Source organism: Eptesicus fuscus, chromosome 5, assembly GCF_027574615.1.
Source record: "Eptesicus fuscus isolate TK198812 chromosome 5, DD_ASM_mEF_20220401, whole genome shotgun sequence".
Classification (NCBI taxonomy): Eukaryota; Metazoa; Chordata; class Mammalia; order Chiroptera; family Vespertilionidae; genus Eptesicus; species Eptesicus fuscus.
In genome coordinates this window covers 22905401-22921197 of record NC_072477.1, presented here as the reverse complement: position 1 = coordinate 22921197, position 15797 = coordinate 22905401, and the positions used below count along the sequence as shown (strand labels likewise).

The 15797-nt window shown below is 38.0% G+C and overlaps 1 protein-coding gene across 1 annotated transcript; it reads left to right on the top strand.

The window, feature by feature from the left end:
• Nucleotides 1-1234: 1234 nt before the first annotated feature.
• On the top strand, nt 1235-14491 carry PTGR2 (prostaglandin reductase 2). Its single transcript, XM_028141414.2, has 9 exons — nt 1235-1314; nt 2360-2478; nt 4606-4797; nt 6424-6594; nt 8146-8355; nt 9374-9495; nt 10299-10386; nt 11136-11175; nt 13245-14491. The coding sequence occupies exons 1-9, from the start codon at nt 1278-1280 to the stop codon at nt 13328-13330; spliced, it is 1065 nt and encodes a 354-aa protein (XP_027997215.1). The 5' UTR covers nt 1235-1277; the 3' UTR covers nt 13331-14491.
• The last annotated feature ends 1306 nt before the right edge of the window (nt 14492-15797 follow it).

Sequence of the window (15797 nt, the reverse complement as noted above, 5' to 3'; positions counted from 1 at the left end):
AGCAAAGGTCTAGTCGTGCGCCTGCGCGCTGCGGTCGGAGGGATGAAGTCGCGAGCTAGCCCCGGTCAGCGCCGCAAACCGCGCGATATTTCCTCCGGAGCTCGGCGGCGGTGAGTGAGGAGCGCAGGCGGTCTGTGGGTCTGTCGCGGCCGCAGGGACCGGGGCACCTTCAGTTGGGTAGGGCCGTCCGGGTGCGGGAAAATCTAGGAGCCAGGGTGACCTCTAGGCTTCCTCCTGGAGCTACTGGCGTTATACCTAGGACTTAGAATAAAGAAAGCTGGAGAAGCAGAAACAGGTTTGTTTTTTTTAAAAAAAGAATCGTGGGGAGTAAGCAACCTCAGGATTGGACATACTTGTGTCCAAGGTGCCTCTGAGATGTTCATTTAATACATTTTTTTTTTTTTTTTAAATATGTTTTTATTGATTTCAGAGAGTAAGGGAGAGAGAAACATTAATGATGAGAGAGAATCATTGATTGGCTGCCTCCTGCACACCCCAAACTGGGGATCGAGCCCGCAACCCAGGCATGTGCCCTTGACCAGAATCGAACCTGGGACCCTTAGGTCCGCAGTCCGATGCTCTGTCCACTGAGCCAAAACAGCTAGGGCTAATACATTTTTTGAGTATCTACCATGTGCCAGGCATAGGGGTTGGACATACATCACTGAACAACGGATACAAATCCCTGTCCTCCGGGTGCTTCCAGTCTGGGAAGTCAGCTTGAAATTCTGGGCTGTAGATGCAGATTCCTAGTCATTTCCAGATGAGTGATGGGTCGTGGGAGCCCAGGAGGAAGGCGAGTCCCTGAGAAAGGGCAGGGTCTTGCAGGAGTCCCCACATATTAGACTTGGGCAGAGGAAGGAGGAAACAAGGAGACTCAAAGGATCACCTGGCCAGCTCTGGAGGAATATATCGTGCTGTTTTCTTTTAATCAAGCCTCAGTGGGAGGCTTAATAATGATGGTATGAAGATGAATGTGTTTGAATTATGAGGCCAAAAACATTCTGCCCATTCAGTCTTCAACAAACTTGTTTCTATTAAACAAAAATTCTAATTAGACCTAGTCCTTCTTCATATATTTGTTTTAGGAGGCAAACTCTGACAGGGAACTATATCTTTTTTGGATCCTAAATATGATTTTTCTTCTCCCCACAAATGTGCTTTTTTGTTTTTAAATTGTTTAATATTTTCAAACTTCCCTTGTGATTTAAAATGTTTTCTATCAATAGGAATTACTTTATACAGAAATCTCGTAAGATCCCTGTGCAAACAAGGTGATGATTGTACAAAGAGTGGTATTGAATTCCCGACCTGGTACGTATTTATCTGTGATGAATGAAAAGCTGTGGTCTTTGATAATTATTAATGCAAATGGAGGAACAAAAGTATCCATATGATGTCAATGTGGTAAATTGAGGTTGGAAGATAATAATAGTAGCAGAGATATTAGAATAAATTCTTTAAACAATGTACTATTCAGTTTTTCAAGTGATATCAAGGCCATTTGTTGAAAAAATAAGGTATTTTAGAATTACTATATTTAAGAGATTATATTACAACTATGTGGCTTTTGTATTTTATTTATAGTATGTATCATTGGTTCTTAAAATTTGCTTTTCTTTTTATGTGAACAGCACTGACTTATGTCTGTGCTGATCTGTAACCTGAGTCATAGAAGCAGGTATGGAAGTAACCTGTGAGGTTTGGGCTCATGCTGCCTTGGTTTTGTTGTCTTTTCATAATCCTATATAATAAAAGGCTAATATGCAAATCAACCAAACCTCAGAACGACCAGTTGCTATGATGTGCACTGACCACTAGGGGGCAGACACTCAATGCAGGCACTGCCCCTTGGTGGTCAGTGCGCTTCCCCTGTGGGAGCCAGAAGCTGGGCTCGCAGCTGGTGAGCGCATTGGTGGTGGCAGGAGCCTTCTCCCGCCTCAGCAGCAGTGCTAAGGACCCTGTGAGAGGGCGCAGGCCGGGCTGAGGGACACCCCTCCCCACTAGTGCACGAATGTCATGCACCGGGCCTCTAGTATTTAAAAAAGCTGTCTATGATTTTTCATTTTTGAAATCTTCCTAAATTTTAAAACAAATGAGGTGATTTACCTGTAGTCATCTCAAAAAAGAAATCTTAAAGTTGACAGCAATATACCAAAGGATCTTCTTGGAGAAAATGAAGAGCAAGTAAAACTACTTGAAGAATTTATATTGAGTTACAGAGAAATTACAAAATAATATAGATTTATTCATGCCCAAGTTAAAAGACAGTGCTCTGGACCCTAGAGTGACCTTTTAAAGACTAGTAAATAATTATATAGAAAAATGAGTTATTTTATATTTTTACCTAATATTTTAGGAAAAAATGGTAATCCAGTGGCAGAAAATTTCCGAGTAGAAGAAGTAAGTTTACCAGATCATATCAATGAAGGACAAGTACAAGTCAGAACTCTCTATCTTTCTGTGGATCCTTACATGGTAAGAATCAGGGTTTTGTGACTTGGTGAAAATTAATTTTACTTTTATATTTTTTAATGCTGCATCTGAATTTTATTAAGCAATCCTCATGGTTAATGAATATTTGAGCAATTATATTTTGATACTTGTGAATTACAGATTGCCTTTGTTTTTATTTACTAGTGTTATTAAGGAATGTTATAGGAGGAAGATTTTCATAATAGTAACACATGTGGCTAGTCAGTTTCTTCCAAATGTCCAGACTACTTCCCAGGAGTAAGTAAAGCTTGAAGATAGTAAATTAGGATTGGAAACTCTCTCAAATTTATCCAGTTTATAAGATCTTATTTATCACTCCATCTCCAGGGACTAGCATGGTGCTTATTAAGTATTAATTAAAGGAAGGGAGGAAGGATGGAACTCAATTTTTTTTTCCCCAGGTGGCCCTGCATGGTACGGTTTGCCACTCCACTTGGGAATTATAATAATCACTTGCCTTCACTAGACATTGTTCTATAAAAAAAAGAACATAAAACAACTTTAAGTGAAAACAGAAAAGGAATCTAATGAACATTAAATCATTGCAATTTTATATCATTCCAAAATCACAACTAATTTTAATCACCATGTGTGTACAGCATTTTACATGGTTATATTTAATGTGTATATACTATTTGATTTCATATTTAAGTGACTTTATATACATATCTTCATATGAAAAACTAGTGGAAATATCATTACATTGGTGGTTCTGTTTTTCTCTAGCCTTGAGTCAGGTCCTTGGTCTGGCCAATATCCAACGGCTGCTGCACTTGCTTTCCAAAAATACATGGGCGGGACACAGAAGCAGAAGGGTAGCATGTACCTATAGAAGCTTCTGCTTCAGTTCCTATTTGGTCTTTTCTAACTGAACTAGACCACCCTTGATCAAGCAGTTTCCATCTTTTCCATCTCCTGGACCACACTGTAGGCCTCCAGTTCTTGGCTTCATGAGAGAGGCAAGAGTGAGCCACAGAGAAGAAGAGAGCCTTCCCTAATGTCCAGGATGTCTTTAGCATAGTCTCATGGGAGGGTGTGGTGTCACTGTGGCATTTTTTCTTTGCTGAATAAAGAGAACATCCACCTGAGGTTAGGGGTATGATGTAGTGCTTGATCTGAAGTTTTCCCTATCATTGTTTTATTGTGGAAAATTGAACAGTTGGGGAAAGCTTAAAATTGTTTTGGGAATAGGAAGTATTAGAAATTAGGAAGAGGAGTTCAGAAGGGATGGTGATAAACAACTGTATAAAAATAGTTTTGCACTGCCGGTGTGGCTCAGTGGTTGAGTGTTGACCTATGAACTTGGAGGTAACAGTTCAATTCCCAGTCAGGGCACATGCCGGGGTTGTGAGCTTGATCCCCCATAGGGGGCATGCAGGAAGCAGCAGATCAATAATTCACTATAATCATTGATGTTTCTATTTCTCCCTCCCTCTCTTTCTCTCTCCCTCCCTCTCTGAAATCAACAAAAATAAAAAATAGTTTCATTTTTGTATGTGTTATTTTCATTGGGAAAGTGAAATTGCTAGGCCAAAAGAAATGAGTACCATTATGGTCTATATGTTACTAATTTGTTTTCTATAAAAAGTAGACAGTTTCATAATATTGTCATCAACATGTAAGTATACTTAATTTGCCAAAATCCATTGAAACCACTGGCACAGTAGTTTGTATTGATTTTGTTAGTATAATGTCTGTAATGTTACTTAAATGTATTCAAGTAATTGTTTAAAATTTTTAACAGCTTTATTGAAATATAATATAGGTATCATACAATTCACACATTTAAACGTACAATTCATGGTTTTTAGTCTATTCACAAAATTGTGGAACTATTATCACTTTAGAATATACTTAAATTTCTATTATCACTTTAGAATATACTTAAATTTCTTTTTAATTGCACTTCTTTACTTGTTAGAGGATACAATTTTTTTTTCAGAATAAAAAACTGAAAGGAAGATAGAAATTAAGATAAATTTTATTTGTTTGATTAACGCTTTACTTAACATTACTTATTATATACCTTTCCTTTAGTCACTAGATAAATTAGTAAACTGGCTCAGTATTATTAGACAGAATTATGCTAATCAGTGTTTTCTTTTTTAGCGCTGTAAAATGAATGAAGACTCTGGGTCTGATTATTTAGCACCTTGGCAGTTGTCTCAAGTGGTTGACGGAGGAGGTATAGGGATTATAGAAGAAAGCAAACACACAAATTTTACTAAAGGCGATTTTGTGACTTCTTTCTACTGGCCCTGGCAAACCAAGGTTATTCTGGATGGAAATAGCCTAGAAAAGGTGATGTATAATATAAAAGTATTTTTCTCCACTGTAATTCTTATTTTGTACCTTTGGTCTTCAGTTGTTTGATATGGGGGTGTGGAGGTGGGGAGCATCCATTTTCTTTTAGATCTCTGCAAAAATGTGGAAAGCCTTTGTTCCTTTTCCACTATTGGCTGTAACTATATATGACAGTTCTTAGATTACCAGTGAGTGGTGGTGTTTTCCATATTTAATTTATTTCTCAAATTTTACAGATATAAAATAAAACCTGAATACTTAAGCATCAAAAAATATTTTATACTAAGAACCAGAGGCCCCTTGTAGTCGTATGCTTTAAAGTTTCCTGAGAAATTGACATTTAAGAAATTCCTTTGGTTTGGGCTTGAAATTCCATCCTGTGTCAGAAATCTTGAGTTTGGTTTCTGTTACGTTGAACCATGTGAAATTACCAATGTTTTTCTGTTTTGACCTGCAAAAACTGGCAGCTTCATGTACAGGGTGAGGCAAGAGTAGGTTTATAGTTATGAGTATGGAAAATAGTACAATAATTAAAAAATAATAATACAAGAATAAACTCTGTGTTTCGCATACTCACAACTGTAAACCTACCTTTGTCACCCGTGTATAGTCACATTAAGGGTTAGGTATTCAACATATGAATTTTAGGAGTGTCGATGTAAGAAATGTCCAAACCAGTAGAAAAATTTTTTAAAATATATATTTTTATTGATTTAGAGAGGAAGGGAGAAAGAGAGAGAGAGAGAGAAACATCAATGATGAGAGAGAATCATTGATCAGTTGCACGCCCCACACTAGGGATCGAGCCTGCGACCCAGGCATGTGCCTTGACCGGGAATCGAACCATGACCTCCTGGTTCATAGGTCGATGCTCAATCACTGAGCCACACCAACCAGGCTCAAATAAATTCTTATAAAAAATTTTCTACTCCCAGCCATGTGGCTCAGTGGTTGAGCATCGACCTATGAACCAGGAAGTCAAGATTTGATTCCTGGTCAGGGCATATGCCCAGATTGCAGATCTCCAGTGTGGGGTGTGCAGGAGGCAGCTGATCAGGATTCTCTCTCATCGTTGATGTCTCTCTCTCTTCCTCTCCCTTCCTCTCTACAATCAATAAAAATATATTTTAAAAACTTTATTTGAGCCAAACTGATGACAATTGCTGGGAAGCAAAATCTCAGACATTCTGGAGAATAAGTTTTACATTTTCTTTTATACATTTTGAAATTAAGAAGAGAACATAAGGAAGATTACATGAATGAGGGAGAAAGCAAGGCAGCAATTGGATTACAGGTTAGTTAACAAGAATGGTAACCTAAGATAGACAAGAATAATGGACGGCTTGCTTAAGGCAGAAATAAACCTTTCACTGAAGAAGTTATATGCCTGGGGAGTGACTACCCACCAAGACCTGCCCTGTTAGGAATTTATGATCAGATCACCCTGAGAGGTTACTTTCTGTAGAACCCTTTTTTGTCCACAGGAAGACACAATTCAGCCTATAACAGGTTGTTTCTACCTTGTTATCTTAAAACTGGAATTCCTAGTTTTCTTTTTAAAAGATATATATTTAGACTAAATAAATAAATAAATACAAATAAAAGATATATATTTCATTTTAGGTAGACCCGCAACTCGTGAATGGACATCTTTCATATTTTCTTGGAGCTATTGGTATGCCTGGTTTAACTTCCTTGATTGGGATACAGGAAAAAGGTCATATAACTCCTGGATCTAATCAGACAATGGTTGTTAGTGGGGCTGCTGGTGCTTGTGGATCCTTGGCTGGGCAGGTAATAATTTCTGAGAATTATTTGATTTTCTAAAAATGTCATAATTTAATCTCTAGGTACATAAATATAATTTAAAATATAAAATTGAACAAATTTATGATTGTTTTGCACATTTCTGCTAGAAATGATGTTATTACCTGCTTAGACTGTCTTTATAATAATATGAAAAATGTTCTGGACAAAAATCATACACCTATGGATAAGGACAGCGGGGGGGGGGGAGGTAAGGGCAGAGGGGGGGTGGGAACTGGGTGGTGGGGAGATATGTGGGGAAAAAGGAGAAACAATTGTAATCTGAACAATAAAGATTCATTAAAAAAAAAAAAAAAAAGAAAAAAAGAAAAATGTTGTAGTTTTTGTATCTTGTTCTCTGTTAACCAAAAATAGACATGGGAAATGCTAGAATGATCCAAGGAAGAAAATCAGAGTACCTATTTGGAATTCATGAACTAAAAATAAAAAACAAACTCGCTCTAGCCAGTTTGCCTCAGTGGTTAGAATGTCAGCCTGCGGACTGAAGGTTTGTGGGTTCTATTCCAGTTAAGGGCATATACCTCAGTTGCAGACTCAATCCCTGGCCAGTGCAGGAGGTAACCAATCGATGTATCTCTCGTACATTGATGTTTCTGTCTCCATCTCTCCCTCTCCCTTTCTCTCTCTCTAAAATCAATGGGAAAAATATCCTTGGGTGAGGATTAACAAAAAAACCCCACAAAAACTAATATTGTAAAAAAAAAAAAAGTCTTCAAATACAGTAAATATTATGATAGAATTTTATAAAATGCATTGTTTTTATGAATAGTAGCCTTTATAGTATGAAACCTCTGAAATAAAATATTTTATCTTAGTAGTGATTTTACTCACAGGCCTGAAAAGTATTTTAAAACTTTAAAAAATTTTTAATTTATTGGAGTGACATTGTTTAATAACATTATATAAATTTCAGGTGTACAACTTTATTATATGACATCTGTGTACTCTATTGTGTGCTCACCACCTGCTCCTTCTGTCACCATATATTTGACCTCCTTTACCCTCCTTGCCCTCCCCTTACCTTCTTTTCTTCTAGTAACCACCATTCTGTTGTCTGTGTCTATGAATTTTTTGTTTGTTCATTTGTTGCTTTTTGCTTTATGTCCCACATGAGTGGGATATATCCCACATGAGTGAAAACACATTCTTCACTTCTCTATCTGCCTTATCTCACTTAGCATAATACTATACACTCAAGATCCATCCCACTGAAAAATATTAAATTGCAAGTTAGTGATGTTTGGGGTCTGACTATTCTTTTTATGAAATTAGCTTTAAATTCTGAAATTTTAACATTCAAACTAAGTCTAATTTTATTCAATCTTAATGTTTTTAAGAATGACATTATATTTGTTTTCTCTTCTTTTGATTTCAAATTACTTTTAGCTGAAAGCCCTGTAATCTAACCTAAGTTGTGGTGAACACTCTCATATACTTGTAATATCTTATACGCTTTCACATTCTAAAATGTAAACGTGACATAGAAAGTTGTTTAATTTTCAAAAATTTCCCCCCTAGATTGGTCACTTGATGGGCTGTTCCCGAGTGGTGGGAATTTGTGGAACACAGGAGAAGTGCCTCCTTTTGACTTCAGAACTGGGCTTTGATGCTGCAATTAATTATAAAAAAGACAATGTAGCAGAACAGCTCCGGAAACTATGCCCAGCTGGTGTGGATGTTTACTTTGACAATGTTGGCGGTGACATAAGTAATACAGTGATAAGTCAGGTAGTTTGCTGATTTGTTTCTTATAAATTTGAATGCTATATTTTATTTGATGTGATATATTTTTACCTGATATTAAGAGATAGAAAAAAACTTTATAAAATTGTAGGGCTTATTGAGAAAAAGAAACTATTGATGATCAGTACTGTAATTAAGTGATACAGAAGAGCTTGCTGATATATCTACTTCCATTTACTTACAGATTTGCACTATGAACATCAGTTTCAGTTCTTTGCTAGCATTATTATATTTTCACCTGTAATTAATTTTTGTGAAAAATACAGTTGTATTGTTCAAATGGTGAAGTTCTGACTCTTAACTCACCACGAACCAACTCAGCCATGGCCCCTGACTTTGGGTAGGGAATAGGTTTTCATAGATTGTAGGTATTTACCTATTTTTATTGACAATGTTATAAAATATGAACATCAGCTATTAACACTGCATTGTCCTTTACTATAGGTAAAATTATTTGCAATTGAGGTTAAATTATTTAAATACAAAGAAATATTCTGCTACTACTACTACTACTACTACTAAAAGTAGCAACAACAACAGCAACAATTAATGTAATTCTTTTGCTGATTTCCAAATTCTCATTTACCTCTAATTCCTTGGGAGTGGACTTATTTTCTAGTCAATTAAAACTCTTAAGTACATATACTGGGTAAATCTTTAAAATGAAATTTATTAATTGGCACTAAAGGATTAAATTCAATGGTCAAAGGCTTTCTTTAAGACAGCCATAAAGTCATATATGGGAAAGGCATATATCTAAGGCAGTGGTCGGCAAACCGCGGCTCGCGAGCCACATGCGGCTCTTTGGCCCCTTGAATGTGACTCTTCCACAAAATACCACGGCCTGGGCAAGTCTATTTTGAAGAAGTGGCATTAGAAGAAGTTTAAAAAACTGGGCTCTCAAAAGAAATTTCAATCGTTGTACTGTTGATATTTGGCTCTGTTGACTAATGAGTTTGCCGTCCACTGTCTTAGGATATAATCACCTATTTTATCTGAACAGATGAATAAGAACAGTCACATCATCCTGTGTGGTCAAATTTCTCAGTACAACAAAGATGTGCCTTATCCTCCTCCACTACCTCCTGCTGTAGAGGCAATCCAGAAAGAAAGAAACATTGCAAGGTGTGTTCTACCTCTTCCTGTTTTTATCAAATTCAAGGGGTTTAAAGATCATAGGTGTATATGAAATGTCTTTTTCTCCATGTATAATTTTTTCTTATTAAATAAAACTTGCAAATATGTATTTTAAGCTGATTCAGTTTTTAGGGTTTGGTTAACTAGCTCTTTGGCAGAAAACTTTTAAAAAATTGCATCTGTTCTATAAATCTTTTGCAAGTAACAGAACCTCAATCACATTGGCTTAAGTACAAAGGAAATTTATTGGCTCATGTATTGAGAAGTGCAATATTAGTACAGTACTGGCTGAGATCTGGCTGGATAAAGCGTTTGTATAGTGGCATCACGACTCAGTTTTTCTCCACCTCTGGGCTGTGCTCCCTCCCAGGCTCTCCTCTTGCAGCAGCAAGAGGATGGCTCTTATCTCTAGTCTTACATTTTACCAGGTTAGCAATCCAAGGAGAAAGAGAACAGCTTTCTCCTCGAAGTTTTATCAGGTCCCAAAGCTGATACTCTATGGCTTACACTGGCCTGGCTTTGGTCACAGAGGGTGGGGAAAGGATGTTACCCACTAAGTAATATCATAGAGCTATTACCAAACTGGGTCGTAAATGCTGGGCAGCCAAAACAATAGACCTCCACTGCACTTATCCCTGTCTCTACACTTAAACCTATATCTGGCCAGATTCTGTGATTAAGTCCTAATGATTGAATGATTAACAGATAATAGAGTTCTGGAATGATTTTATTTTGGACTCTTTTATTCCCCTACTGGGCTCTGATCATTATTCTTTTCTTCCCCAATACAGAGAAAGATTTCTGGTGTTAAATTATAAGGACAAATTTGAGTCTGGTATTCTACAGCTGAGTCAATGGTTTAAAGAAGGAAAGCTAAAGGTAGAACTTGCTTCTATTCTTTATCAATGGCATTCTTACTGCTATTTGACATGCTTTTGAATTTATTATAGCAATGTACTAGTTTCATAATAAAATTCCTACAAAAGGGAAGTGTACTCCCGGGTGATATAACCTCCTAGTTGAGAAGCCCTCTCTTATTATACCCTTCACCTGAAATTTTATTAACCTTACACTTTTCTTAGATTATATTGTAAGATCAATAGATTTTCCTTCCTAAATTTTAATATTCATTAATTTAACAAATATTAATATGGAATGCTACCATGTGTTAGAAGCTGTGCTTTCTCAAAAATCTTATAAGCACCTCCTAGTACCCCCACCTCTCCACTACCATATTTCTCTCCTGCCCTCCCAGGACATTCTGATATATCTCGTTTTTGCTTTAAAATCAGAAGTTATTAATCTGGGGTCCAGAGACCCTGACCTAGCATGTTCTTAAAACCTGCAAATGATAGGCAAAGTTTATGTGTGTTTGCTTATGTACTTTTGGAAAAGAGGGTATATAGCTTGTGCTGTTACCAGTGGAAGATTAGACAGTGGGAAAATAGAATTTTATTTAAAAAAATTAATTGATAGGAAATCTTTTTGGGTTACCTACATGAGATTAAGAATATCTATTTTTAGATAGAAAGTGCTAAATAGTATTGCTGTCTTTTGCAAACATGAAAACTATTAAGTAGAAACATTGAAGTCTAAAGAATACTAAGTATAGCTATTTTGATTTACAGATTAAAGAAACTATGACAAATGGATTAGAAAACATGGGAGGTAAGATGAATGTAGATTTATTATATACTAGAGGCCCGGTGCATGAAATTCGTGCACTTGGGGGGGGGGGTCCCTCAGCCCAGCCTGCACCTTCTCCAATCTGGGACCCCACGAGGAATGTCCGACTGCCGGTTTAGGCCCTATCCCTGTGGACATCCCTCTCACAATGCAGGAGTGCTGGCTCCCAACCGCTCACCTGCCTGCCAGCCTGATCACCCCCTAACTGCTCCCCTGCCAGCCTGATCGACGCCTAACTGCTCCCCTGCCAGCCTGATTGCCCCCAATTGACCTCCCCTGATGGCTCGGTCGCCCCCAACTGCCCTCCCCTGCTGGCCCGGTCGCCCCTAACCTCCCCTGCAGGCCTGGTTGCCCCCAACTGCCCTACCCTGCTGGCCTGATCGCCCCTAACTGCCCTCCTCTGCTGGCCTGATCGCCCACAACTACCCTCCCCTGCCAGCCATCTTGTGGCAGCCATCTTTGACCACATGGGGGCGGCCATCTTGTGTGAGGGCGTGTGGGTCAATTTGCATATTGCCTCTTTATTATATAGGATATTTGCTCAGCACAAATAATACCTTTTTTCTTTTGCTTCTACTTCTCTGGGGTATTTTTCTTTTAAAATATATTTTTATTGATTTCAGAGAGGAAGGGAGAGGGAAAGAGATGAAAACATCAATGATGAGAGAGAATCATTGATCAGCTACCTCCTGCACTGGGGATTGAGCCCACAACCCGGGCATATGCCCTGACCAGAATCGAACTATGACCTCCTCGTTCATAGGTCAATGCTCAACCCACTGCTGGCTCTTTTGTTTGTTTTAAATAAAAAGGATTAGCTCGGCCAGTGTGGCTCAGTGGTTGAGTGTTGACCTATGAACAGGAAGATCACAGGTTGTGGGCTCAAATCCCAGTAGGGAAATCAATAAAAACATATTTTTAAAAAATAAAAGGGATTAATCAATTTTTTTTCTTTCTCAGAAAAAAATTTAATGTATTTGGTTACTAAGTTTACCAAACAGAAATATAATTTCACTTATTTTTCTGGCATAATGCGTATTTCACTTAGTAAAACTTTATGATTAGATTTCTGATATTTTAACTGTTATATAAAAACTAGAGCCCCGGTGCACAAAATTCGTGCACTTGGGGGGGGGGTCCCTCAGCCCGGCCTGCACCCTCTTGCAGTCCAGGAGCCCTCGGGGGATGTCCAACTGATGGCTTAGGCTTGCTCCCTGCCGTCAGTCAGACATTCCTTAGCGTGGCTGCGGAGGCGGGAGAGGCTCCTGCCACCACCGCTGTGCTCACCAGCCGTAAGCCCGGCTTCTGGCTGAGCGGCGCTCCCCTGTGGGAGTGTACTGACCACAAGGGGGCAGCTCCTGCGTTGAGTGTCTGCCCCTTGGTGGTCAGTGCGCGTTATAGCGACCGGTCATTCCGCCGTTTGGTTGATTTGCCTTTTATTATATAGGAATAGATTTATTTTTTCTTGTTTTTTTTTTAAGTTTTATTTTATTGTTTAAAGTGGAATGGATTTGTTTTGCTGATATTTTACTTTCAAACTTATTTGCCTCTAGTTTTCAGACTGTAAGCCATGAGTGTCGATATAGACAACCAATTAAACATTTCTAGTTTGGGTAAAATTTTTTTAAAAATATATTTTCATTGATTTCAGAGAGAAAGGGAGAGGGAGAGATAGAAACATCAATGATGAGAGAGTATCCATTGACTGGCTGCCTCCTGCACGCCCCACATTGGGGATGGAGCTCGAAACCCAGGCATGTGCCCTGACCAGGAACTGAGCCGTGACCTCCTGATTCATAAGTCTACACTCAACCACTGAACCACGCCAGCCTGGCGGGTAAAAACAGTTTTTTAGATGCTAATTGGGTTAGTTTACTCTGTAACTTTGCCAGTGTATATGTGATGTTTCTTTTCATGACAGTTTTCTTCTATACTTAATATTAAAATCATTGAAGTAATTTTTTTAATTAATTGTGTTTGACCTACCAATAGATATGTATGATAGTGACATTTATGTTGTGAAATAACTTCGTTTTGTTTTTTCTTTCTAGCTGCATTCCAGTCCATGATGACAGGAGGTAATATTGGAAAGCAAATAGTTTGCATTTCAGAAGAAACCTCTTTGCAGTCTCTATAAACACCTTCATCAAGGAAATACAGATTTCTTTCCATTTTGCACAAAGACTTTCATGACACATTAAAAGAAACAAAAACCTTAGAGTGCAGATAGCTTTTGGTTTAAATGTAATAATAGGTGATTATTTTCTTAGTTGCAAAATAATTCTTTCTATATCTTCCATATTATATATGTACTCTACATCCAAAGTATTATTTACAACAATAGATTGAAGTCAAAATGATCTATTTTTCTTTCTTTTCCTAAAACTATTACATATGATATTTTTATCAGATATACTGAAACCACTGGAGATTTGATACAACTATTAATGGATCATACAAAACAGCTTTTTAAAATTAATAACTTTTATTGAAAATGTAATAGTTGAGAAGGCATTTAGTATATATTTGTAGAACTGGAAATGTTTTACATAATTCTTGAACTGAAACTTGGCATAAGAAGAAAATTGAGATGGCCTTTCTATATTGTACATAAAAAAGGGACTTAATGGCAGGGTGTTTGTCTGGAGTTTGGGGAATTCAGAGCTCTGTGTTGGGACTAGTATGAGAAGATAAGTAGAGGTTCATTAGGTTGATGGAGAGACTGCATTTGCTACAGAAGATGATCTATTTGTGTTATGCCAAATTTACTGTATAGTCTAATAACTCAAATATTTATTGATAAGAGCATATGTTTATTTTAGGTTAGCAGGCACATACTGTCAAATAGTTGTCAAGATTTCCAGGGCAAATAGATAAACATCACTTGGAGTTTTTGGTGATTAAAAAGATTGAGACAGTCTGGCTGGTGTGGCTCAGTGGTTGAGCATCAACCCCAGACCCAAGAGGTCACTGGTTTGATTCCTGATTAGGGCACATGCCTGGTTTGCAGGCATCATTCCAAATAGGGGGTGTGTAGGAGGCAGCCAATCCATGATTCTCTCTCACCATTGATGTTTCTGTCTCTTCCTCTCTTTCCTCTCTCTCTAAAAATCAATAAAAATATATTTTTAAGCCCTAACCGGTTTGGCTCAGTGGATAGAGCATTGGCCTGTGGACTCAGGAGTCCCAGATTCGATTCCGGTCAGGGGCATGTACTGTGGTTGCGGGCACATACCCAGTGGGGAGTGTGCGGGAGGCGGCTTATCGATGTTTCTCTCTCATCGATGTTTCTGGCTCTCTATCCCTCTCCCTTCCTCTCTGTGGAAAATCAATAAAATATATATTTTTAAAAAATATATATATATATGTATATTTTTAAATTTCTTTATTGATTAAGGTGTCACATATTTGTCCTCATCCCCCCATTCCCATCCCACACCCCTCCCCACGGATGCCCCAACCCCCTGTTGAACTTAACCGTTGGATAGGCTCATATCATGCACACAAGTCCTTTGGTTGATCTCTCCCCCCTCCCCCCAACCTCCCCTATCCTCCCTCTGAGGCCCGATAGTCCGATCGATGCCTCCTTGTTTCTGGTTCTGTTCTTGTTCATCAGTCTATGTTGTTCATCATTTCCCCTAGATGAGCGAGATCATGTGTCACTAGAGATATACTTATAAGAACTGAATGTGAGACGAACAATAATAGTTATGCTGACAGGTAAATGAATCAGTCTGTAGTGAGTTTCTAAAATATATATATATATATTTTTAAAAGGATTGAAACAAAGAGAGCTTCAGAAAATGTTAGCACTGAATGGGCAAATTAACAAATGATTGTAAACATGAATGTTCAAGACCTACAAATGTAACTCTAAATTAGAGTTTGCCGGGGTCGGGGGAGGTGGGGGAGAGTATAGGGGGGATAAATGGTGATGGAAGGAGACCTGACTTGGAGTGGTGAATGCGCAGTACAGTGTTACAGGTGATGTGTTGTGGAACTATGCACCTGAAACCTGTAAATTTTGTTAACCAGTGTCACCCCAATAAATTCAATAAAAAAGAAAAAAAACACAGTAAAATTGAGGGTAGTTTTCTCTGAGTGTCCTGCTGGTTTATGGTCACCTGTTTATACACTGCATATACTTTTTTAAAAACACTATCTTATTGCTAAAAGTATTACAGATATCCCCCTTTCCCCGGCCCCATTGACACCCTCCACCCTCCACCCCCCTCCTGCAATATACTTTTGTTGGCAACATTTATAGAAAGTAGATTAAAATTGTGTTAGTAATCAGTCATTCCAGTTGTCTTTAGTGGCCTTCTTTCTTGTTTTATATAATTTTCCTGGGCCATTTAATCTCTGTATGATGATAACTCCCAAATCTACATCTCTGTTTTCGACCTCTTTCTTACTTGAGCTTGGGACCTTTACCTCCAAGTAAATATCCCCTTGGGATAAACGCACTTTGAATAAAGAGGAACAACCTTCCCCTGAACTGTGTTTCTCCTTTGTTTTGCAAATCACCATAGTTTATTTGTATATTCAAACTACTACTCTCTCACCCATGTCTTCAAGGCTTTCCTGTAATTTTAAGTGCCTTT

Coding starts and splice junctions, on each gene's coding strand:
- PTGR2 (XM_028141414.2), top strand. CDS start 1,278: ATGATTGTACAAAGAGTGGTATTGAATTCCCGACCTG. Junction 1,315..2,359: donor GGTATTGAATTCCCGACCTG/GTACGTATTTAT, acceptor CTAATATTTTAG/GAAAAAATGGTAATCCAGTG. Junction 4,798..6,423: donor ATGGAAATAGCCTAGAAAAG/GTGATGTATAAT, acceptor ATTTCATTTTAG/GTAGACCCGCAACTCGTGAA.